This window comes from Anopheles moucheti, chromosome 2 (genome assembly GCF_943734755.1).
Source record: "Anopheles moucheti chromosome 2, idAnoMoucSN_F20_07, whole genome shotgun sequence".
NCBI lineage: Eukaryota > Metazoa > Arthropoda > Insecta > Diptera > Culicidae > Anopheles > Anopheles moucheti.
Genome location: NC_069140.1, coordinates 54,381,139 through 54,405,732, shown reverse-complemented (window position 1 = coordinate 54,405,732; position 24,594 = coordinate 54,381,139). Strand labels below are relative to the sequence as shown.

The 24,594-nt window shown below is 43.3% G+C and overlaps 4 protein-coding genes across 5 annotated transcripts; 3 read left to right on the top strand and 1 right to left on the bottom strand.

Moving 5' to 3' along the window:
- Nucleotides 1-1,516: 1,516 nt before the first annotated feature.
- Nucleotides 1,517-3,257, top strand: LOC128309324 (2-oxoisovalerate dehydrogenase subunit alpha, mitochondrial). 2 transcript variants are annotated; one of them, XM_053045677.1, is made up of 3 exons: nucleotides 1,517-1,756; nucleotides 1,825-1,913; nucleotides 1,997-3,257. In XM_053045677.1, exons 2-3 carry the CDS (start codon nucleotides 1,830-1,832, stop codon nucleotides 3,242-3,244), a joined length of 1,332 nt encoding a protein of 443 aa, XP_052901637.1. In that variant the 5' UTR covers nucleotides 1,517-1,756; nucleotides 1,825-1,829; the 3' UTR covers nucleotides 3,245-3,257. The 2 variants fall into 2 exon arrangements, with proteins under 2 accessions (XP_052901637.1, XP_052901638.1); XM_053045678.1 differs by lacking the exon at nucleotides 1,517-1,756 and having other exon boundaries at nucleotides 1,806-1,913.
- Nucleotides 3,258-3,474: 217 nt separating this feature from the next.
- On the bottom strand, nucleotides 3,475-4,282 carry LOC128309325 (acylphosphatase-2-like). Its single transcript, XM_053045679.1, has 4 exons — nucleotides 3,952-4,282; nucleotides 3,875-3,891; nucleotides 3,688-3,797; nucleotides 3,475-3,615 (listed from the first exon to the last, which is right to left on the bottom strand). Exons 1-4 carry the CDS (start codon nucleotides 4,181-4,183, stop codon nucleotides 3,501-3,503), a joined length of 474 nt encoding a protein of 157 aa, XP_052901639.1. The 5' UTR covers nucleotides 4,184-4,282; the 3' UTR covers nucleotides 3,475-3,500.
- Nucleotides 4,283-5,192: 910 nt separating this feature from the next.
- Nucleotides 5,193-9,641, top strand: LOC128299507 (bromodomain adjacent to zinc finger domain protein 1A-like). Its single transcript, XM_053035493.1, has 2 exons — nucleotides 5,193-5,284; nucleotides 5,356-9,641. Exon 2 carries the CDS (start codon nucleotides 5,410-5,412, stop codon nucleotides 9,394-9,396), a length of 3,987 nt encoding a protein of 1,328 aa, XP_052891453.1. The 5' UTR covers nucleotides 5,193-5,284; nucleotides 5,356-5,409; the 3' UTR covers nucleotides 9,397-9,641.
- A 996-nt stretch (nucleotides 9,642-10,637) lies between these two features.
- Nucleotides 10,638-22,984, top strand: LOC128299508 (dipeptidyl peptidase 9). Its single transcript, XM_053035495.1, has 8 exons — nucleotides 10,638-11,932; nucleotides 12,018-12,294; nucleotides 19,256-19,535; nucleotides 19,603-20,452; nucleotides 20,516-20,860; nucleotides 20,932-21,154; nucleotides 21,231-21,423; nucleotides 21,500-22,984. The coding sequence occupies exons 1-8, from the start codon at nucleotides 11,207-11,209 to the stop codon at nucleotides 21,702-21,704; spliced, it is 3,099 nt and encodes a 1,032-aa protein (XP_052891455.1). The 5' UTR covers nucleotides 10,638-11,206; the 3' UTR covers nucleotides 21,705-22,984.
- Nucleotides 22,985-24,594: the final 1,610 nt, after the last annotated feature.

The window sequence follows — 24,594 nt, the reverse complement described above, 5'->3', positions numbered from 1 at the left end:
TTGAGTGAATCACTTAGCACAGTCATGTACCACGTGGCGGTAATTATAAAATTTTCATTGCAAAACAAGTGTACCGGCAGATGAACAACTTTCAAAAAGCCCAGCCGGAATTGGATGCTAATGTATCGATTTGCAGAATTTAAAAAAACTTTTCGTCAAACTTACGAAATATTTCGTATAGGAATATCACGCTCTGCATTGTTCACAAAATTGGCGCCATCCACTCCTGGAATCTACTCTTTACTAGTTTGTTCACGTCCTCTATCCGCTACTGACTCGTCCTTCCGAACTGCGGTTTCAGTTCCCTCCCCTTTTAATGTCTACTTTTTTCATTCTCTCCCATACGCCCAAAGTGGGTAAAGAGACTAGTTGGGCTCATCCCTAACGATTTGACAACCGCGCTATGAAAAAAAAGTAGAAATGGTTTGACAGTTCGCGGTACGGTCGCTTGAGAGTGTGTGTGTGTGTGTTATCGTTCTGAATGATATTGCGTGCAGAGAGTATATTTTCAGTGTTGTTCAAATTCAAGAATTGTACCAAATCGTGTGCCCGTACCTTTCCGTCGTCAATTTAGAACGGTCACCGAGCTATCTGTGAAAGTTTAACCACAATAGCAAATACCTCATCGAATTTTCCGCAGACCAATCGGCACTGGATATCTACGAGTACCAAGGCTGTGCGAAGGCCAGCGAGCTGTTCAGCAACTTGACTTCTAGCTGGTTTTAGATAACGAACCCGCACATCGCAGCGTCATACGTAAAAAGGTTTACGATCCTGGAGAACCACGAAACGCATATGAACCGTGTTGGCAACCTATTTGGTAACGACGGACATTACGTGATTGTTGGATCTATTTCGTTTATGCCGGAGAAAAACCGTCCCACTGTTACGAGCTGCTCTCAATACCTATTGGCAATACCTCAATACCTCAATACCAATACCGGTTGATTAGGACCTATGCCAATCAGTTGTCGGTCTTAAATTATTTCGAAGTTGGCTGCCCGTTGATCACACACGGCTCAGGAAGCTGGACACCTTTATTGAACTGAAAAATAAACTCGCAAAGAGTAGGGAAGGAGCAGAATACTGTTGATTATTAATCTCTCAACTTTTTGGGAAACAGAAATTATTAATTCAAATTTGCAGGAAGAGCCTCAGGCAACACAATCAAAACAAAAACAACTGTGCACGGATACCGTAACGCGAAACGTCAAATGGGTATTTAAAAATGGCCTGCTGAAAAGAGCTATGAGCCTACCTAGTCTCTTTACACACTTTGGAAAAGAGCTATGAGCCCACCTAGTCTCTTAACCCAATTTGCAACAAACTATCAACCTACCAAGAAGAAGAAGAAGTTGGAAGAACATGTTTGCGATGCACAATTTATTTATGATATCTCCTTAAATTCCTTTAATATTTGCTGAAGGAGTAAGCTTCAAAAACGAACTCACAGAGTCGACTTGGAGCGATGTAGAATACACCTGGTCTGCATAGCTGCAGATATGTGTGTGCGTGTACCCTTGGCAATGTTTTGATGGATCGTTCAGTTTCCAGTGGCGGCTAGAGTTGTGTGCGTAGTATCAGGGTTCCCTCAATTAATATTACGTATCAACTCTCATTTTCGACCGATTAATCTTGCAAACATCTCGCGTTGCGTGCGAGCATACGAACGCAGCAACACGGTTCCAGCCTTATCGTCCCTGTCAACAAGAACAGCAGCAGCAAACAGGTGGCCCTTCACAGACGCGAGTTTGACGTAATCAAAATTGAAAGAATTTACTTTAGCAACGAATTTGTTGTTTAATAAATGTAATGTTTTTTCAGGAAAAATGTCGTTGTTACGTAGTTTGGGAAATGTGTTGGTTAGGAAGACAATGGTCGCATGGCCAGCCCGGTTGGCGGTCCCAGTAAAGGTGAGTCAAACAGACGAACATTTCATGGTTCGTTAAAAATGCACTGGACTGCATCAATTATTCCCTACCTTATTCGACTGCAGCACCTTTCTTCCGACACTGCGACGTTGCAACAAGGCGCTGGAAATGGTTCCATGCACGCAAAATTCCCCGGAGCTTTGGAAGCCTCGTTCGTGACGTCTCCGAAATTGGCACTGCCGGAAAACATGGATCCCATTCCTATCTATCGCGTGATGAACAGTGAGGGCATGATCGACGATCCGTCACAAGAACCAAACCTAGAACAGGCAACCGTGCAAAAAATGTTCCGCGACATGGTGCTGCTGAACACCATGGACAAGATTTTGTATGAATCCCAGCGCCAAGGTCGTATATCATTTTACATGACTAACTTTGGCGAAGAAGCAAGTCACATCGGTAGCGCAGCTGCCCTCAGTCCAGAAGATTGGGTGTACGGACAGTACCGTGAGGCAGGGGTGTTGGTTTGGCGTGGCTTTACTATTTCGGACTTTATCAACCAATGCTACGGAAACGCCGAGGATCTTGGCAAGGGTCGTCAAATGCCGGTGCACTACGGTTCGCGGAAACTTAACTTTGTCACCATTTCTTCTCCGTTGGGCACGCAAATTCCACAGGCGGCTGGAGCGGCTTACGCGTTCAAACTTCAGCCGAACAACCAACGGTGTGTTATTACATACTTCGGTGAGGGAGCTGCATCCGAGGGCGATACTCATGCGGCTTTCAACTTTGCGGCTACCCTCGATAGCCCGGTCATCTTCTTCTGTCGCAATAATGGCTTTGCCATTTCTACACCATCCAAGGAACAGTATCGTGGAGACGGTATCGCTGGACGTGCTGCCGGTTACGGGATGGCTGCATTGCGATTCGATGGAACCGACGTATTTGCAACATATAACGCTACCAAACTCGCCCGAGACTATGTCCTGCGAGAGAACAAACCAATAGTGCTCGAAGCGATGGCTTATCGTATTGGACATCATTCTACGTCGGATGACAGCACGGCTTACCGACCGGCCGACGAGTTGGAAATTTGGAACACGGTCGAGCATCCCATCACTAAGCTCAAACACTACATGATCCGACGCGGTTGGTTTAACGAGGAGAAAGAGAATGAGTTCGTGAAATCAGTCCGTAAGCAGGTGCTGTCTCAGATAAACCAATCAGAACGCATTCCCAAACCGGACTGGCGCGAAATGTTCCAGGATGTTTACGAAGAAATGCCGACGCATCTCAAGGAGCAAATGCGTATGATGGAGGAACACGTAGAACAGCATCGTGAGCACTATCCACTCAAGGATTTCAAACAATAGGCGGTCAAACGCATATCGGGCGCATGGTCTTACAATTTAGAACCTCGATCACGAAAGTGCATTTATTAGCTTAGTAAAACCAAGCAACAGTAATACTGTTCATAACTTCGGAGAGAAAGGACATTCAGAACGATATTTTTACGACTGGTGTTCGCGGTATCGTGTGTATCTTGTGCCTAATGATTTTTTGCTTAAAGCAAACATATACATCTGTTTACTTCCAATTCATCAAAGCTCTTGCATTTCGCTCAACAATTTAACGACGTATTGAGAAATCCTTAAATGAAAAGTTTGTTATCTCTCTGGGAACGCTAAAAACTGCCTTATCAATACGGCTCGATGGACTACCTTTAGTTTGTAGCCAATGTTTCCTGCAGTTGTGAACAAAATAAAAAAAAAGCGTAACTAGTTACGGTTGTCAGGGACGCACTGGCAATGCTTACATTTCGTTCATCGCTTTTTCTTCTCCTTCGAGTTGTCCTTTCACTGTATCATCGCGAGTATTCATGCACCAACCACGTAATCCCAAACTTGCGGCCTGTTTTTGGGTGTACTGCAAACACAATTCCACCGGCGATTAAAATATCACCTTTGCAATTTACGTCAAAATGTCTATTTTTGTAATCTTACCTTGCGAAAGAACACCCCTAGAATACAATGGATTTTAGATTCAACAATTACGAATAGTATATGTAGATATTACATACCTTGTACAATTCCGAACACCTCGAAATCACACATAAACAATTTGTGCGTCATCTTCCGTTGATCCTTTGGATCGATGCGACAGGCGACTAGACTCAACGTATTGGCACAATTTTCTTCTACAACCCTACCGTCTATTTCGGAAGAACCGAAAACGATTCCATTCGTTCGTTCGAGAGTTGCTATGATCGCAGCAAAGGATATGAAAATAAACAACAAATCATTTGCTATCATACCGAAAAACGTAAAAGGGTTGCATCAGGGGTTCTCAGCTTCACCATTAAAGTACATGGCACATTTTAATCAAGCACACATCATAGTTATTTTCTTATAAATTTGATATTGCATTTTCGAACGCAAACTAATAAAAAAAGTTTTAATTTGTAAACGTAAAGTCTCTGTATTCTATAAAATTGGTCAAATCAACTTGCAAACCCTGATTTTCCCATCCCCTTCAAGATAGAACAGAGCTCAAAACCGTCAAACGTCAATAAACGGAACAATTTTTCAACAGGTCGATGGATTTTGCTATCATTTTAATTTTTCAATCATCATTAATTTATCCTCTACCAAACAAAAGAAAAAAATCAGTTTAAAATAAAGATTTTATTTTAATGATGAATTCGTTTCCGTTTTGATAGCGGTTCCTAGCGGCGCCTTTTGTATGCACGTTAGCTGAGTATCCTGGACAGCTCCTTCGCCAGATTGTTCAATGGTTGAATCGTACGTAAGCTCTCGGATAGTTGCTTCGGCAAGACAAAATGGAAAGGCATGTTAATCCTGCTCCGCAGTATTTTTCTCCTTTTTGCCTTTTTCGCGGCTATTTTCATAGCAATCCTCCTTCAACACCAGGTATTTGGGGTTTCTGCTACTCGCATAGCTTCTAGTAGTTTGGATAACTCCTTCTGAATATGGCGGGCTTCCCGCTGTTGCTGCTCACGTAATCGCTTTTCGTGATGGATACATACTTGTCTGTGCTTGGCAGAATTAATTCTAGTCAGCCGGCTGAAGCCTGAAATTGGACGACTTCGGAAACATTAATACATCTCACTTGGAAATAACCAAATTGTACCTAGTGCAAGACGGACTTTAGTTGTTATTCAACAACGAACTTTTTGTAAACAATTCAAATGACAACAAGACGTCTTACCACAGCACGTCAAACGTCTGATTGCAAGCAAACGCTTGTCGCTGTCAAATGTCGTTGGCGCCAATGTTTTCAACTCATCCAAGCTTTGGTTTTGAGCGCGTAGGCATTGTAAACTTTCCCAACAATATTGGATTTAAATCCAGGATTGAGCGAGAATTTGAAGGCAGCCAGCTGTGGAAAACCTCGTACGTAAGCAAAGAAATCTATTAATCATCGGGAAAGTGTCTCATTTCAAGTATGTTCTTTGGTTTCATAGCTGTTTGCAAGTGGGATCATATTGACGGAATCATCAACACAACCCTATCAAGCGATGCCTTTGCTCAAGCAAAAAGTTCTGGAGAGAGTCGTCGAATCAGTGGACGATAATGATGAAGTGTTTGTGTGCGAGATAACTGGAGAATTTTTTAGGAACTATGACGATTTCTTTAATCGCACCATGATGTTGTCTTCCACCTTATGGAGCTGTGCGATGACTGGGCGCAGCAATTTGACGTACAAGGACGCCCTTGACAGTGAAAGGTCTGCTAAACGTTCTCTAAAAACATTTCCTACTGCGCTGAAAGGCCCGATATTGCTCATCGCTTCAAGGACCAAGCGTACGGCAATACACGATTTGGCCAGCGATGTTCACGGTTATGCAAAGGATGTGTTCTTTAAGGGCGAAACCGTGTACACCAAAACGGGCGTTCCGGAAACGATGCGCAAGGCCAAAATTGTCCGGGTGGTAATCAGTGGTTCGCCAAATGAACATATACCATCGCGTCTGATCTACCACGTCGAGAGCTATGATGAGGGAGCTCCATCAAACTACTCCGTCCGAGGAGAAGCCATAATACGGGAGCGGAACTCTTTGTCACGGGAAAAATGTAAGCTGTTTCTGAAGCAGCACATTGAACTGGGAGCAAACCAGATGTTGTGTGTGAAGAAAGAATCATTGGAACAGTTTGTTACGTCTAAAGGTTGCACCGACGATAAAGTATTCTACGGACAGAATCCGGACTTTGAAGTTTCAAAAAAATTGCAGGTACAGAAAAAGTTCTCTCAGGGCGCACAGAAAACCGCAAAACCCCCAAAGAATGCAAATCAAAAAGGTGCCAAATTGGTTGACAAGGAGAACAACAAAAAACAGCAAAGCATTGAAAATTATTTGACACAATTAGCTAATGATTCTGTTGCAAAAAAGGAAGCAATCAAAGAAAAAAAGAAAAATCGCATTGAAGAGCGGGCTAAACAGCAGATGTTGAGTAAGGAAAAAATGCTGATAGAGAAGGAGTTGCTACTTCCGCAGGTTGCGATCGCGCTGAGGGAATACAGCGCTATAAAGGAAGATTTGGAGCTTACGGACCAACGTGTTATACCGCCAGCACGAGAGGTGCAAACGTTAATCGGTGAAGAACATTTCCCAGATTTTCTTTTCATACTAGAATTCCTTAATACGTTTGGCGATTTACTCTCAATCGAAACTAAATTCCCGGATGGCGTTACGATGGAGCTGCTCCAGCAAGCTTTGCTGCTGCGAGAGTTTGATGGTCCGCTCAGTGATATCCTTCAGGTGCTACTGAGTTCAATATTTGCTGCCTTGAATGTGCTGGAACCGTCTGAAGAAGCGAACGTAGAACCAGGCACCAAAAAGGTGGACAATTGGTGCCGCAAACATCTCTCTACTGATTTAACGAACCTACCGATGGATTCGACGACTATTTCCGAAATATTGCGGTTGCACATTATCGCTTATAGTCAACCAAAATATTTGGGTGATGCTTGTTTTATCTTGATCCGTGATCATCCAAGCATGATGCAAACGTTATCAACGCAAACTGTTTTCGAGTTACCAACTAAAAATGTAATACAATTAATTTGTGCTCTCATACACCAGTTACTTATGACCGATCAGGTACTAACCCAAGTGGAGAATTTAGGAGATGCTCGAATCAAATTGAGGAACAACCTACAGGAACAGAGTCGTTTAATACACAAGACAAAGTCGTTAAAACAGGTTGCGCTGGACAGCATGAAAAAATCATTATCATCTTATGAGGGCCTGAAGTCGGAAGATGAGTTAGGCGAATGCCGGAAGAAACTGGAAGAAAAGTTAAATGACGAATTGGCACAAATCGAAACGGACGCCCGTCTTAAGATGAAGGAGCTGCAGGAAGAATTGGAGACTCTGAATCAAAGCTACAATTTGTACCAAGTGCATCTAGGATCCGATCGTGGGTTCCGCAATTATTGGCAGTTCCAATCGATACCAGGTTTGTTTGTGGAGCATGAACAAAAGTTCATTGGGTGCTGCTTGGAACGCGTGCCAATGCAAATTCCTGCTCTGGTACACTGTGAACTAAAGTATAGGAAGAAGTATATTACAGAGTCAATTCTAAAATGCGCTGGGAACAGCGATGGCTTGTTGCAAAAAGAAGGGGATGTTTATGAAGAATTGTTGTTCCGCGGGAGCAATTTGCTGCAACAGAGCAAAAAAAGAAAAAAAGAGGCCTTATTATTCGACAAAGCAAACCGTACAGTAGCGAATAACGTTCCCGCCACACATCCAACCAACCGCGAGTTATTCATGTGTACTGGTAATGGAGAAAACTGTCCTGTTCATCTTCCTGAGCAACAATCCAACCTTCATGCTAAATGGGGCTACTATGCGACACGACAAGAGTTGGATGAGCTCATCAAAAGCCTCAACCCAAGGGGTCGCCGTGAGCAATCCCTACGTAAAGCGTTAATTTTACACCGCGACAACATAGAATCAAGGATTGAACAGTGCCCGATAGAAAAATTGTCCGTTCAAGAGAACGATCGTACAATGATGCAGGCCAGCGTGCTCGAATCGCAACACAACAATCCCAACCCAGGTATACCGGAAAATGAGTTGCTCGAAACAATGTTCCGAGAGAGCTTGATCGAACTAGAAGGACGAATTACTGCCGGGTGTTTGGGTGAACTGAAGGTTAACAGTATTGAAAAGTGGCGTAATGCGATCTTAAATCGGTCGTACGATTCGCAAATTAAAGAAAAACTAGTGTGGGGTCAGAACCGGGCTATAGCAAAGAAGTTTCACGTAACGAAAACAAATCAAGAATCATCTAGTGAGGAATCTGAGGAAGAACTGAACGATATATTCGAATTGTGTAAAACAGATTCAAGGTACGGTTTATCGGAAACTACTAATGCTGATGTACCTACACAGAAAAAAGATCCATCAAATGGTTTGCAGCAAAATACGGTTCGTTCAATGGCTTCGGCGTTGCTTCAAGTCGAGCAAAGCATTGATATAAAATTTTTCATGCATCCGTTTGGACCAAAAGGAAATTACAGGGACCCGAACAGGATCTTACTCTGTCAATTTCTAGGTCAGAAAAAGTTGATCCATTGGGAAACTTCACTAATGCATGCCACTTCCTTCTCGCAGCTCTTTTTACATTATCACGTGCTGTACGATGCAATACGATGGTCGAGGTCTATCGAGCGAGCAGTCTGCATGGTTTGTAGATTAAAAGGTGACGGCAGCGTATCGCTTTTGTGCGACGAATGTAATCGGGCCTGTCACATGTATTGCCTTAAGCCGAAACTTAAGAAAATTCCAGAGGGCGATTGGTTTTGTATGCTATGCAGACCGGAGGACCACGAACCGAAGCACAGAGTAACTAGCGGAAATCGAATCACCAAAATAATCGATTACGGAGAATCGGATTCGGATAACTCAGATGATAGTGATGATTGTGAGAGTGGAAGTAAATTAATCGACAAAAAAGCAAAATCGAAAGTAGTCAAACCACGTCGAAAGGCCTCGTCATATGAGGACGATGCATATGAAGAGGATATATCAATGATAGAACCCAAAGTAAAAAAACCTAAAATTGTAATACACAAAAAGGCCGAAACGAAGAAGCTAAATTCATCGCGAAGTGCTTCTCAAAAAGCTAACCAGGGAACAGGAACAGTACACGCTAAACGTAACCATCAAATAGAATCCAAGCAGGAAAATCGAACCAACAAAACGACGCCTCAGAAAACCATTAATCGCTCGAGTGTTGGAAGACGGTCTCTGGACGCTGAAAAGAAGAAAGTAATTCCTTCGGACACCTCTCGTCGAACAGCTCGCAACCAGGAAAAAAGAACCGAAAATAACCAAGCACTACAACGGCGTCCTCATCCAAAGCGTACCCGGCAAACAGAACCCATGAAAGATGGACATACCAAAAAAAGGAAACTTTCGGAAAACATTAATAGTCCAAGTACTGGACGGCGGTCGCTGCGACTTTCAACGAAGGAAGATTTCCTTTCTTCGTAATGTGACGGTGGTGATCAAAAGCATATTTTACTTTTTGGGAGTGATTTTAAATTATTATTTTTTTCTTAATACAATATTAAAAGTACGTTTCTAGTACGATGGAGTTTTCTTTCTTTTAATTATTCGGACAACTATATTAGAAAAGAACCATCAACAATTACACATTGGGATTTATTTACCATTTATTTTGCGAAACAGTGAAAATTATTCAGAGTTAAGCTTTTGCTTAAAAATATACGACACTAGAGGCCACTTGTAATGGTATACTGAGAGCATTAGCATTATTTTAATGTGTTTATTAAAGCTAGATCCAGAAACAATAATAGTTATAGGCACTAACTAGGATTTAATCATTTCGCTCGTGCTTGTGCAACGATGGTTTTGGTAGGATGATTGAAAAATAGCGATTCCATCCAATCTCAACCCTCAAACGATGCAAGGTAAACAACGCAGCAGCAACCGTGCAAGCGCACGTCAGTCCCGATTGTACCACCCAGGGTACGCAAGTAAAAACAAATGGTTGGTGCGTGAGAAATTGTAAGGGCTGGTCGAGGAACACAACGAGGGAAGGTAGGGCGGCCAGCACACCTGTCAAAAACGCGAATGAAATCTGCAAAAGCCCAATCCGCCAACGACCACGAACGATAACGGTGAACAATAACAATAACAGTAACAGCAAGTCTAGCAACAACCTAGCTCAGCAGTGCTCGGTGGTTGCGCCAGCAGTGAAGGTGAAAGAAAAGCAGAAGGAAGAAAAGTGAAACGATAATCCCCCTTGAAAAGAGAAAGTATCTGGCGCTATCGGGTCGAGGAAGTCGTGTCTTCCTTTATGGCCATTTACTATTACTTGCCATGTCCGTGCGTTGTGTTGGTGGTGTGTTATTGTAGAATCGAATTCACTTTAGCCTCCCTGCTGCGGAGAGGTTCCCTAGTTGCGTAGGTACTGCGTAAGGTTACTTGCGCTTTTCCAGCCCTTCCTTCAGCACCAATACGAGAAAAGCATTCTTGCCGTCTGTATGATACGCATACGATACGACAGCGTACCACAAAACGATTGCAGCATGTAAAAAAGTAGTGCAAAAATGGCAAAGCAAAAACAATGTCATTAAGAAGATTGTGTGCGGGATAATCGACCGTCCTATCAAAAAGTAAAACGCACTGCGTTGTTGCTTCTAAATATGTTTCACTAAACCATCTTACGTGACACAATCGTGTCCTGCGTGTATGTGTGTCAGTTTTTTCTTTGCTTAAATTCGTGTTTCGTGTTGCTTATTTAGTGCGTCGCGCGTAACCGTATCGACGGATTGTGTCCGCCAAACGGAGCGAGAGAAAAGGAAGGAAAAAGAATACATAAATAAACGAACGTAACGTCAAACGCACCTCGCCGTATCGCTCGCTCATTTGATAGCCGTAGGCAAAGGCCGCAAGTGATAAGGGGCCTCGAGTTCAACCTGGTACGGAACCGGGGCGGCATGGTGCTGTGTTAACCGCCGATCGAGCCTCCCTCGAAAATATTTTGATCGTGACCGGTTCTGAGGGAAATGTGTAACATTTGCTGCTGCACGAATATTGGCAGCGTGTCGTGGTAGAAGTAGCCAGTAAACCAACGAATCTTGAAGCGATTTCTATACATCCTGCGGAAAATCTTTAGGGGCGCTACGTCATCTAACCGATCACGATTTAAACGGGGGTTCAGGAGCGGTTGGAAAAGCTGGGTGAACTATATCTAGGTCATCTGGTAGGGATATTGTTAACGCTGCTTGTCAACTTGGAGGAAGCAACCCGATTTTGGTCGAAGATACGGAGAAGAATGGATGGCAGTAGCGGAGGAGGTGGTGGTGGGGCAAACAGTGGCCCACCGAGCACCGCACATCCTTCCTCCTCCTGCCTGATGGCAACCGATGGGGACATTACCAGCTACCTAGGCAACTATCCACAGTATTCATCGCGACACAGTGTACCGGGCAGCAGGGTAAGCGCAGCTGCTACGTTAGCAAACGGAATCACGTCTACCGGCCGGTGGGAAACAACTACGGCCTGTACGATACCACGTAAGAAAAGCTGGTCCGAGCTGAAATCCATCGTTAACGAATCGCGTCGACAAATGGCCACAACGATGGCCGCATCCTTTCCGATGAGCGTGAACTTTCGCACACTGTCCGATGGAAGGACCCGTGTGTACTTTCTCAGTCCCCCGCCGGCTAACGGTTGGGATACAATACTGTTTTACGTGGATGTTCCAAATACTCAAGCCAAACGCTGCGAAAGGGAAAACCACGCGGCGGACAGTGATGATATCGACGTGGACGATCTGCGGTCCGGTACACAACAAAAGCGTCTCCTCGAGTGGCACCAATTGCTCGAGTCCGTGCTGGGCCATCTACCGACAGCCAATTCCCGCGAGGTACAGCTTATGCTCGAACGAAAACGTCTCTCGATCTGGGGAATCACCTCGTACGAGCTCCACAAATCGAGCGGCAAAATAGTCTTTCCTGCCTGTACCACACTGTATCAATGTCTGGATACGGGTTACGAGGTATGTGTAACATAGACGGTCGTTTCATTAATCGGATGTTTGGACGTTACTAAGATATCGCATGCATTTGCGCAATCTTTTACAGGAAAATACACTCTTCCCTTCGGAGCTACGGTTTTCGCAGCGGGCGGCGGTGATCGATCCGCAGATATGTCCACAAAACTCGGATCTGGTGGCATTCGTGTGCAATGGGGACATTTGGGTAGTGCACACGCATAGTGGCCACAGTGAGCGGCTTACGTACGCTCACGATGGTCGTCGATCGTTCGCCGAGGATCCACTGACAGCGGGCGTACCGTCGTACGTGATGCAGGAAGAATTTAGTCGATACCAGGGTTTTTGGTGGCAACCGGAAAGTCACGGTGAGTAGAAATTCTATATTACAGTTTTTTTTTGTCTCATGTCTTGTGCGTTTCGCTCATTTAAGGACTGTTTAGTTAACGAAGTTTCAGCTATGGCTCAAAATCGAATGCCGATAGCTCTCAACCAACCACACTTAAAGCAACGAAAAGCAATACGACTAGGCCGTTCTTTACGAACAAAAAAGCAGGGCAAAGAACTCTGCGTCCTTGTCAATTTTGTACAGATGCTTGTTTCACCTCAATCTGTAAGATAATCGCACTTGATTACATTGCTTAGCAGGTGACATTTAATGTATACTGTAGCACTCGACCGATTACGTAAAGCTGTTTTCCGTGTTCTGTTGGGTTTGGGTAGACGATGTACAATGACATACCACCAGGCACCTTGCAAACACCATGTACCTGGTAAATGGTTTAACTTGCAACTATGCAACAAATCGTAACATTATCCGGCATCCGGCTAACTGATCTGTGCTACGGAAATGTCATCCTAATTCTCCTCATCATAAAGCGTGTGTTTAGTGACGGCGGCCCGTAGTTGACACACTGACTTACAACGGTTTCCTTGAAAGTTTGAATTGAAAGTACTAATTGCGCCGTTTTATCACCAAATATACGCTGTCCCTAACTTCTGTCACTATAATAGGCGCCGAAAATAAGGGATGGTTCGCCTTACACTTTTTAGACACACTCACCTACTGACTATCGCTCGTGAAGCATTTGATGTATATGGTACACCGAGCAAAGTTCTCCCACCTTTGACAAAAGGTTTCAATCCCTTCCTTTGCGCTAAGTCTATAGTGGGCATGCATTTGTGAAGGAATACTATGTGGTTATGGTTTTCGCCACATGCATCAACATCGACATACCATGATCATGATCGTACGAGTCTGTTTAAACAATAATGATTCGCCGCCAATTTGTTGCATTCGTTTTCCTAATTTAGCGATGCTGTTAATGATTTACAACGCAAATATGGTGTATTTTAATACACCGTGCAAAAACGGTTATTGTGTATGGGAGGTGTATGGCATGTGCTTTGTGATTTTGAAACGGCCGTGGGTATCTGTTTCCATTGCGCTAATTACTTTGTTTTCTTTTTCAATCCAATGGAATTAATTGAATTAAGTGGTGTCGTGATTCGTTTAACAATGTATACATTTTGTGTCACGTATTTTATTTTAAATCCAGAATTGTTGTATTCTGTTCATTTATTTATTTGTTTTTTTTAGGATACTAACATTCTCTTTATATTTTGACTAATTTAGCATGATATTAGTTTCACAACATTTAACAAATACACTGTGCACACCATGGGATCTGTATTGCACGAAATCTATGTTTTACGAAATAACTGGGGTCAATGATCCTCGCGATTCGTGTGTAAATCTGGTGCAACTATGGACGATTCATTTTTCGATAGGTTGAATGATGAATCGAAACCCAATAGCGAGGCATAATTCGAAATAAATACACACAAAAAAAAAACCCGGTAGAAAAGAAAAGACGTGAGATGATCGTACGAACACGTGTGTATGTGCGACCTTCACCGTATCTGACCGCAATCTCCTTTTCGAATAGGTTTCTGATGAATGGTGACTAAATGCGAGATATGATCATATTTTCTATGGCGGAGAGTTGGTCCAATGCTTTCTATTTTACCAACCATAATGTATTGCCGCATCGATGAGTTGTGTTGCAAAAGGTCATTAAACTGGCGACGTGCTGGTTTGTAAAGTCTATGCTGTACACAATTATGCTGTATGCGTGATTTGCAGAATATTTAAAAAAAGCAGAATAATATTAAAACTGGATAAGCTAGAACAGGGATCACCCAGACCGACAGTTTCTTAAATTGGAAGAAAACGTCTCTTGATGATACCAGTAAGACCACTGAAACATTCTACATTGTAGGATGTACGGTGGTTCAGTGTTTAAAATTCAATTCATCGGTACGACACCCACTGCAACGGCTTACGGTGCGAACCATACACAGCGAGCGAGCCATCCATCGTTATCCGTATCGACATCAACCTAAATAGCTGTGTCGTGTTTTGCTAAACCACATTACCGAAACACTACGGAAAATGATCCACCAGCAAATAATTATCAGCGTTCGATTGCACCTTAACAACCGGGGGATGACGGTGGCACAGACTCGAACGCGAACGCGGTGCGATCGATTGGGACAGACCGTGGCGTTTGCGAAGCACAATAGGCGTTTCTGCGATTGTTTCGCACCTTCGTCGATTGACTCTTCTGGATGCGATGTGATACATTAGCCGCACACCACCAGGGTGCGCGCTACGCTTCTCAACTCAATTCCTTTGAACCGAACTTCACCTTCTCACTCTGGTTGTGTGTGATCGAATGGGATTGGGTTGGTAATTCGACGTGTAATTTCACCAACTCTGTGTTTCAACACAGAACGTGCGTACTGCGTTCAGCATACGCAAACGCATTCGTTCACACGTGGGGGAAGTTTCACGATGCGGTGTATGGATATGCATGCATGGACGCATCTTGCACATGCATCGTTTTTTTGTGTGTTTCCTTTACGCTTTTGGCGATCAACAAATGCAGCAGTGTTAAGCCGCTGCTTATCGTTATTTGCATGGTTTGCAATTCTGTTTCAAGTGGCGGTTTTTTCTTCGTTCTGCTAACGTGTTAATAGTGTTCAACCATGGTTGAATGATGATGTTCGTTACGTTAAGAAGTAAACGCTGATATGGAGATGGCAATCGCTTAACATTCATACAGCTTACCTGACCTGTAGCAGGAATGACCAAATATCCTCGTGCACTAACCGATGGCATGGCGAGCATTACCAGCTATCTGGTCTAGGTGGCTTTCGGCCTATACCACACTTATTTCCGTGTTTTTCTACGTGTTCAGAAGAATTCATATACCACCGCGGCTCCTTCTATACGAGGTTCTTCGAAATTTGACTGTTCGACACACAATCTACGCAAAAACATGTGAAGATTGATCAAAAATTCCTTTTCTTGTCATATAAAACATTTGCTTTTAATTTATGTAAACGTATGTTGAAAAATCGCCTGAATTGCGGAATAAATAAAGTAGACAGAATGAAGTCAGCTATGTAACTTTGAAGTATTAACAATTTTGCATAAGGATTCAACATACGCGGAAATTCGAGTTACACGAAACTTTCCTGGATCATAGCGTATTTCTGGGACTGCCTGTATTGATACCAGTTTACGAATATTCTCGCCAATTCCTAACTTCATGTTTTTCTAGAATGGTGTTAAACAAAGGGTGTTTAAAGTTTTCAATATATGTTCTTTATATAATATATACGGTATATTTACTATCATGTTTATCATGTATAGAAAGAGAGAGTTCCTTTTCGTCGGTAGCTTTGGGAACTGTTTTCGATAAACTATTTACTTTTGCTTACCTTTTAATTTTTTTTCGTATTCGAAATTTTTGCTTTAAACTTTGTTACAGCATTACAGCATAAAGACACATACACGGCTTCGGCTAAGTTGGTGAAGCATTATCGACCGATCGCGATCATCGATTAGGTGACGTGTTTGAAATGTTTAAAAATGTCGTCTTCGTGTGCCGATGTAAATCATCGAATCGAGTAAATATATAATTATATGTACGTAATACAAAGTATCTATACCTTGTACTATTTTGACCCCGAATTGGTCGCCCATTGGTCTTACGGGAGCCATCGGAGAATTGGCACCCAGTTTATGTGATAATCTGAATACTCTTATGGTTGATTTGGTGCGGGTTGGTTATGCGTTTGGTTCGTAAATATAGCTAATTGCATGTAACACAAAGTTAACAAACACAACCGTTTACTGAACGGTTTTCGTTGTTTGCAATAATGCTGGTGCTCCGGTGCATCGCGTGTCACTATTTGTTTGCACACGAACCAATTGGCTCCCGAAAATTTGTACCGGGTGAAGCTTTCAGGGCAACCAAAGCAGCAAATAGCTTTGGTATCCACCGACGGGAAATGCCAAGCTAAGAGGTTATGGAGAACATTTGAAGGAAAGGGCACGGCAGAAAGGATTGCCGCAAAAGTCGTATATGGCCCGATGCGTCTCGAGAAGAGGTTTCTGCTCCCTACCCCTGGTTTCTGGTTGAAAGTCGGCCGATTTTCAGTTGTTCGTGCCCACCACGCATGGACGCAGGCCGCTAGGCGCGTAACTATAAAACCACCGAGTGACCAGCACAGTAGCATCATTCGTCGGTGTTCTGCAGCAAGACACAGGTCGAATTCCGAACCGAACCGTGTAGTATCAGCAGCATCAAGTTAACGAACAAGTGTCTCTAGTGTTCCAACTGTAGTGATTCCGATAAGTAGCTTTGGTACCGGCAGCTGAATTAACTTCCCATATTCAACCGTAAATCATAATGAAGGTAAAACAACGCACATTTGGGTTTGTTAGGTTGTTTTATGGTGGTTCTAATTGCTAAACCACTTAACTTTTGCTCTGCAGTCTTTCATTGTGTTGTCCATGGCGTTAGCGCTCGTTGCCGGTGCCGCTCTCGAAGGTGGCAAAGCCAAGCGGGATCTGTGGAACTTTGGCTCGGGTCACGAATCTTCCTTCGGCGGCGGTGATTTTGGTGGACATGATTTCGGCGGTCACAAGGAGGAGGTGAAACATGTTACGATCGTTAAGAAGGTCCCGGTACCCTATCCGGTGGAGGTGACGAAACACGTGCCGGTCGAGGTGAAGGTTCCGTACCCGGTCGAGGTGGAGAAAAAGGTCCCGGTCATCGTGGAGAAGAAGGTGCCGGTGGTAGTGGAGAAAAAGGTACACATTGACCGTCCCGTGCCGTACCCGGTGAAGGTACCAGTGAAGGTGCCGGTCATCCACAAGGAGTACGTCGAGGTGCCGAAACCATACCCAGTCCACATTGAGAAGCCGGTACCGGTCATTATTAAGAAGCCGGTGTACATCGAAAAGACTGTTCCCGTTTCGATTCACATCAAAAAGAAGTCCCACTGGCACTGAGGAGAGGCTCCTTTTGGTGGTTAGGTTTTGTAAATAAATAAATTCACTAGCGACAAATCGTGCATGTCTGCTGATAGACATGGAAAAACATTAAATTGATCTGTTTCGTTTACCTTTCCTAGAGAATATTAATATATGGTTTTTATCTGAGAAAACTGAAAACAGCAAATTGTTGAAAAAGTTTTAAGAAATTAATTTAAAATTCTTATGAGAGGCATATTTAGCAAATAACTAATAATTAATAATAATTAAGTTTTTCAATACTCCTTTTCGTTAAAAAAAAAAACAGTTACTGCAGAACGTTACATGTACAAAATGCTACAGCAAAATTGATCCTATCTACATAATAGTAAACAACATTCTACAAACGGCACTGCCCAGGGAGAGTATTGCATAACAGAAAATAGTCGTCTCGCGCATCCAGTGTTAACTTTGAACTATTTGTTCAAATCCATCCTATCTGTGACTCTCCATCACCGTATCGGGCCCAGTGAAATTGGTGGCATTTATTCACCATCTGCCAACATTAATGTATGTTGGTCGCCTCCGATTAACTCCCCATTAATAATGTTGTGTGTGTGGTAGAGCGACCTGTTAAATGCCGACTAAAAATGGCCCTTCGCGCGAGATAATAACGTTCGATCATGTAATAATTACGGCCGGACGGGAGTGTGTGGTCACCTTTTCGGGTCATCAGGCCATTAGATCGAGTGTTGATGAAAGTGAAAAGTGCACGGACAGCAGCACCGTAACGCAACAATTCTCCGTCGAGACGGTTGCACACCACAGCTGATCGCGTCCATCGCGACTAGATCAGTATGCGTTATCCAATGCTTCTTACTGTACCATGTGTCGTCGGCAAAAAGTAGGTTTCTATTGGGTTTTATCTGGGTTTGTTTTTTTATTTTTGTTTTATTGAGTTTACTCTCCATTGGCAAATCCATTTCGATTGAATGGATCAGTACGATCGTATGAAGTTATTGCTAAAGTGTTTAACGAAAATGGGACTACAACTAACTAAACCAGAGACATGTCCTGTCGCATGCATCACGGTAAGAGGGAGGGATAGTGTTGAGTTGCAAATAAAAGACCGAACAAGTGCAATTTACTCGCAATAATCGCTGCTAACTTGATCTTGATTGAATTGTTATGCAATCTGCGTGGTACGGTAACAAGTAGGCATTGTGAAATTCACTTAAAATATTTACAAGATTTTTAGCAACTTAAGCCATTTAATGGATTTAATGATTGTAATGTTTCTAATGGAGCGCAGAAAAAATATTAAAGAAACAATACAAAAGAGCATGCTCATTACATTTACCAATTTAAAGAACGTATTATAACGTCAGTATTTGGTACGTTTTGTTTTTAATATAAAAAACCTCCTTTCACTTGATTAATGTCAAACACCAAAACAGTAAAACTAGGATAAACACTGTCCTCTCAGTAAACTACTGGTGCAACGGCAGAGCGCTAAAATGTAACGCGAAACGGGGGCGCGTGCGCGTAAACACGTGATGGTTGTCTTGTTGCGCAGGGGTTGCGCATACATTTGGACAGGAAATGTAACTGCTCGGCAGCAGCATCACCGCTTACCAGGGGCACGCTTTTCTAAGCGTTAACCTGAGTTCTGCAGATTACATGTCTTCTTTGCTCGGCTCGGCTCTTCTCTGCTTTTTTTTGCTTTGCACACTCATGAGTGAATTTTCTAGACGCTCTTTGAATCGTTATGAAATTATCCTCAAACCCTTTCTTAAATGGAAGTGGTAAACAGAACATGAACACTGTGTAGTTAACTGGTTCGGTCAGCTTTATTGGTTAGAAGTATTCAACAATATCAACAATTGATTAAATATAAATGGTCATTTGACAGTATAAAGCCATCTCTGTAAAACAATGTGTGTTTGTATTTATCATTATTTGTACTTATATTAGTTTCCTTTACAACTTTTCTCTTTCAGACGAGATCTATCGCATCGTGTATGAGGAGGTAGACGAGAGTGATGTTAGTTTATACACCTTTCCATCTTCCCAGTCGTCTGGTCGAGATTACGAGGAGTATCGATTTCCGCGTGCCGGAACCCCGAATGCGAAATCCAAGTTAAAACTGGTACAATTTAGACTCTCGGAAAACCTGCGTATTACGGAAATCTGCGTCAAAGAGCTACAGTGTCCGTTAACGTTCGCCTTCCCCTGGTTGGAATATATTGTGCGCATCGGTTGGACACCCGACTCGAAGCAGTGAGTAATGATAGACACTAGTAAAACGATTCGAATTATGCACTTGAACATATCTTTATTTTTTTAGCATTTGGGCACAATTGCTCGATCGTCCGCAGCAGCGACTTGAGCTTGTACTACTGCCGCTGGATAATTTTTGTGAAATCTACAGCAGCTCTTCGTCTTCGCCAAATTGTGGTGCGGCAGGTACCGCAACGACGACTGCCGCTGGCCCAAACAGTACTGCCGCTGCACCGTCGTACGGTTCTTCTCCGGGACAACATCCTTCCCAACAGCTTCATGGACATCATGCTCACCCGCAAAGAAAGTCGTCTTCTGGTTGGCGCTCACCGCTGGACAAATCCACGCGCCCACTGCAGGTGATCTATTCGGAAACGTCCAACAGCTGGGTGAACGTGCACGATGTGCTACAGTTTGTCAAGCTGTCCGAGCAGGAGGTGACGTTTCTGTGGGCTTCCGAGGAAACCGGCTATCGTCATCTGTACTTGATTACGTCTAGTCTTATCCCGCATGGGTGCAATAGTAGCGGTAGTAGCAGTAGTTGTAATAGCAATAACGTCGGAACTCATCAAAACACCAACCATAGCAATGTACACCACAAACATCATGGACATGAGGAAGCGAATAACGCCAACTTTCAAGCAATATCTAGCGGCACGGATCACTCTCTTCCATCGATGGCTTGCATCGGCAGTACGCTGATACCACGCATCGTCAACAAGATGACGCTGACCTGCGGCAACTGGGAGGTGCTAGGACGAAATGTTTGGTTTGATAGGGTGCGCCAATTGGTGTACTTTATGGGACTTCGGGAGACGCCTCTAGAGAAGCACCTGTACGTGGTAAGTCTTGCGAAGCCAAACCAACTGCGACTTCTTACAATGCCCGGGTTTTCGTTCACCGTCGAGTTTAACGATGTAAGTTGCTAACATTGGTAAGCAAACCGTTAGATGAGTTTTGACCGTTACCTGTCTCCGCAGGATTGTACACTATTTCTACAAACGTACTGTAATATCTCGACGCTGCCATCTTGGGAATTAATACGAATAAGGCATGATACGGACGGCAACAGCAATGGATGCAGTCTGTCGCCATCTTCGGCAATCGATACGCTGGAATTGATCTCGGTGGGCTTTCTGGCCGAGGGCGGGCCCTCGGAAAATACCCTGTACAACCCCTCCATTTACAGCCCACAGATCTCGACCGGAGACGTACTATACGCGATGGTGTTCAAACCACACAATTTCACGCTTGGCGTCAAGTACCCTACCGTTCTAAACGTATATGGTGGCCCGGAGGTGCAAACGGTTAGCAATACGTTTAAAGTAAGTTCGATACGGCTATTATCCTTTGGCTGTCATTTGAAACGATGTTGTATTTTTGTTTTATTTTTCAGGGAATGCGTCAACTTCGAATGCACATGCTCGCTTCGCAAGGGTATTGTGTGATATGTGTCGATTCTCGCGGCTCACGCCATAGAGGCGTCGAGTTTGAGTCATATATCCGGTGTCGGATGGGCACGGTTGAGCTGTCTGATCAGGTTGAGGTTCTGCGAATTCTGGCCGACCAGCTTGGCTACATCGATATGGACCGGGTGGCAATACATGGATGGTCCTATGGTAAGTGTACATTAAGTGCGTGCTTTACAAGTCCACTAGTTGTTATTGGGTATGTGTGTGTGTATTGCCATTTTAGGTGGTTATTTAAGTCTGATGGGACTAGTGCAATACCCGGATATTTTTAAAGTTTCTATTGCTGGAGCGCCTGTAACAAGCTGGGAATATTATGATACAGGCTACACCGAACGCTACATGGACCTGCCGGATAACAATCGCTCTGGATATACTGCTGGTTCAGTGCTCAACTACATTCAAAAGTTTCCTGACGAGTAAGTTCGTTATATACTGTGCTCTCTTCTGGACCGCCAGCGCTTATTTCGTTTCGTTCGATTCAACTTCCCACAGGGACAACCGTTTGCTCATCATCCACGGTCTTATCGACGAAAATGTGCACTTTTACCATACCTCACAGTTGGTCAGCCGCTTGGTTCGTGCGAACAAACCCTACCAGCTGCAGGTGTACCCGAACGAGCGCCATTCGCTGCGTAACTTGGAAGCAAGCAAACACTACGAGACGAAATTGTTATCGTTTCTGCAGAACCATCTTTGAACCAACGAGCAGAACAAAGCGAAACCAAGAAATCCCGCATTTGGTACAGGCGCAGAGCGGGGATCGGTCTGGAGAAGATTGCGGTACGGTAGTTGCCGGGTTTTCTTTCCCTGTCAACGCAGCAACCAGCGCAACCAACGCTCACTCGCTGGTTTCCGTCCGTCAGGATCGACGTCTCTTTCACTTTCAGTCGAATCAATTCCGTCAAGCTGTTCATTGCGCTCGTCGATGATGAGCTTGGTGCGAAAATTACGGCTGTTTCGATTTCGGGCACTGTTAGACCGGTGTTAAGCTAGACAGCAAATACAATTGGCAACGCTATTGTTCGTTCGTTCGCTCGCTTAACATCACTGCGCTGGTGCTCGCCATTTTATGGAAAAAAAACTCAATTTAAGAAATAAGTCAAACATTTTACTGATTCTAAGGTACACCGGAGTGCATAGTGTGGAGAAATGTTAAACATAAAGGTTAGAAGAAACAAAATACGGCGACATTGTTTTTCATGTCCATGCTCTGCAAACTGCCCTTCCTTGAACAGGCATCGATACAAGATGTCCTTCTTCCGGCATGCTGAAATTTTTACCAAACCAATGCCAATTTGCCAGAAACAAATGGTCGTCATGTCCGCGCGCTTGTTTCTGAACGTTGTTGTTTTTTTAATGTGTATATTCTTACGTTTTGAGCAATGGAAGACGATTGGATGGAACGAATTTTGTTGTTTCGCTGTTTCAGAGTGAATCAAAGTGTAAAATAATGATGTAAATTAGGTTGTGCGCGTGGTTAAGAATTCGAATGTTATAGAGGTTGTTACAATGCGATTTTTATCTGGTTTAGACATTACATTTCTCACAGTTTACGCGATTCTTATTTCATTACGCTTGCCGGCAAAAAGTTGTTAGTCATTTTCATAAAAAAAATCACCTTATGTTTAGTTATAGATGAAACAATACCATGAGTCTGTTTTTTCGTGTTTTCGCTGCTACTTTGGAGTTTTAGTTCATTGCGTTGTTACAGTTTTTTACAAACAAATATATATGAACAACATTTAACGTTTTCTCGTAAACTGTAGTGGGTTGTGTACACATCGTTCCACCTAACAGTCGTTGGTGCTTTTTGGTGCTGTCGGCAACAAACAATTTTTATCATAACACTTAAAGCTTGGACCAGGTGCAAACGAATCACACTAATGTTTTGAAAAAAATATCAACAGTACGCTTAAACTCATCACCATGTCTGAATCCCATAAAGTACGAATGCAGAACTAAACGAGAGAGTAGTGTACGGAATGAATAAAATATTATGCTATAAACGAACGAATACGTACATTTACTGCAAGGTGCATGTTAGAAAACGGCAGTGCGAAAAAAACAGTAATGAGTATAAATGCTTTGAATCGATAAGCGTGAATGATTTAGCGTCTATATGAGCTTGTATCTATATGAGCTATATGCTCACCTTAAACGCTTCAGGCAATATTTCAATATTGTCGTAGGTGAGTTTATTCATTCACTCCTCATTTCATTCCTCGCGGTCTGTTGTGGTGTGAAAATTGTTTAATTGTTGAATGATTTCATTAACTTCTGGTGTTTCGGCAAGTGCCTGCAGGTGGTCAGTGTCATTCGACATTTGTTAGGCAAGTTCAACTTCCTAAAACATGTTGTACGATCACATTGTGGAGTTCAGCGGCGGATCAAACGGTAGACGGAGTAGGCGGTCGAATAGGGTTTCGCCGTGTTGGGGGCCCCAAAAAATGTGTGTTGTAGTCCCAGGCCATAGGCCCAGTCTCCTATGCTAGAAGGGACCCCAAAGGGTACCACAAGAGGCCCCTGCCGAAATTTGAAGTTGGGACAAAATGCCCCGGAATCGGCCAGTTTTGCTACTTGTGATACCAAGCGAGCATCCACAAGTGGAAGTAACACTTCTCACCAAACATCAGTATCCCTAAAAGAAAACCAACTGGTGATCGTCAAACGAGACAACATGCATCCTACCTTGTGGGCAATGGGGCGTATTATTTCGATTCATCCTGGCAAGGGCGGAACAGTTCGCGAAGTGACGCTGCGCACAGCATCCGGTAAACACGTCGTACGCGCAACAAACCGGTTGGTAATGTTACTCAACCCAAATGTGCTCAGCAATTTGGATAAGAAGATTGGCACTGGCACTGAATAGCATGCAGCAACAAACCATGTTTACATTTATTCATTGTAATAGTTGTAAATGATAACAAGGCAAGGCACATACCCATATACACCCATAAATTCAATTTCTTTGGTGGCCGGAATGTTAGAATTAAGGTTTATAAATGAACATTCCTCTCACATTCCTATCAAACGCATTAGAGTGAAGGGGGAAAAGGCAAAACGGATCCTGCATCTCTTTCGTATTTTGCGCCGATCCATCCGTCAAAAACGCTTCAGAAACGATGGAATTTTTGGTTTCCGACACCAAGAGAGCATGATCAACGAAGAGGTAGCACAAATTTCCGTACCACGTGGTAGCATTTCATTTTGCTGTACCCTTCCCTCTAGTGATCATAGCGCTTGATCCGTCGACTGATCTTTCATCTCTTTCCGTCCATCCAAACAGCACAGCGCGTACCATAACTATACACAAGTTTATTTTTATGGAAATAACAATGTGGAATATTGATGGAAAATATTTATGTATGGCATCCTTCTAAACCCCCGCACATTCCATGACAACAAGAGATATGAATATTGCAAAATATCCGAACAATAAATAATACATAATGTCTTCGGAAATAGTGGCACTCCATGTTTCCTACCTAATAATTCAAAAACTTACCTGCTGTACAGTTATGACACGCACTGTAGGAACTGGCTGGATGAAACGAGACGGAGGATTCTCCCCACAGTAGCTGAGCTAT

Bases quoted from the DNA above. Each gene is read 5' to 3' on its own strand.
- LOC128309324 (XM_053045677.1), top strand. From the start codon at position 1,830: ATGTCGTTGTTACGTAGTTTGGGAAATGTGTTGGTTAGGAAGACAATG. The intron at 1,914-1,996 runs GTGAGTCAAACA...ATTCGACTGCAG, and splicing joins GGTTGGCGGTCCCAGTAAAG to CACCTTTCTTCCGACACTGC.
- LOC128309325 (XM_053045679.1), bottom strand. From the start codon at position 4,183: ATGATAGCAAATGATTTGTTGTTTATTTTCATATCCTTTGCTGCGATC. The intron at 3,616-3,687 runs GTAAGCATTGCC...TCACAACTGCAG, and splicing joins GAAAAAGCGATGAACGAAAT to GAAACATTGGCTACAAACTA.
- LOC128299507 (XM_053035493.1), top strand. From the start codon at position 5,410: ATGCCTTTGCTCAAGCAAAAAGTTCTGGAGAGAGTCGTCGAATCAGTG.
- LOC128299508 (XM_053035495.1), top strand. From the start codon at position 11,207: ATGGATGGCAGTAGCGGAGGAGGTGGTGGTGGGGCAAACAGTGGCCCA. The intron at 11,933-12,017 runs GTATGTGTAACA...AATCTTTTACAG, and splicing joins GTCTGGATACGGGTTACGAG to GAAAATACACTCTTCCCTTC. The intron at 12,295-19,255 runs GTGAGTAGAAAT...TTTCTCTTTCAG, and splicing joins GTGGCAACCGGAAAGTCACG to ACGAGATCTATCGCATCGTG.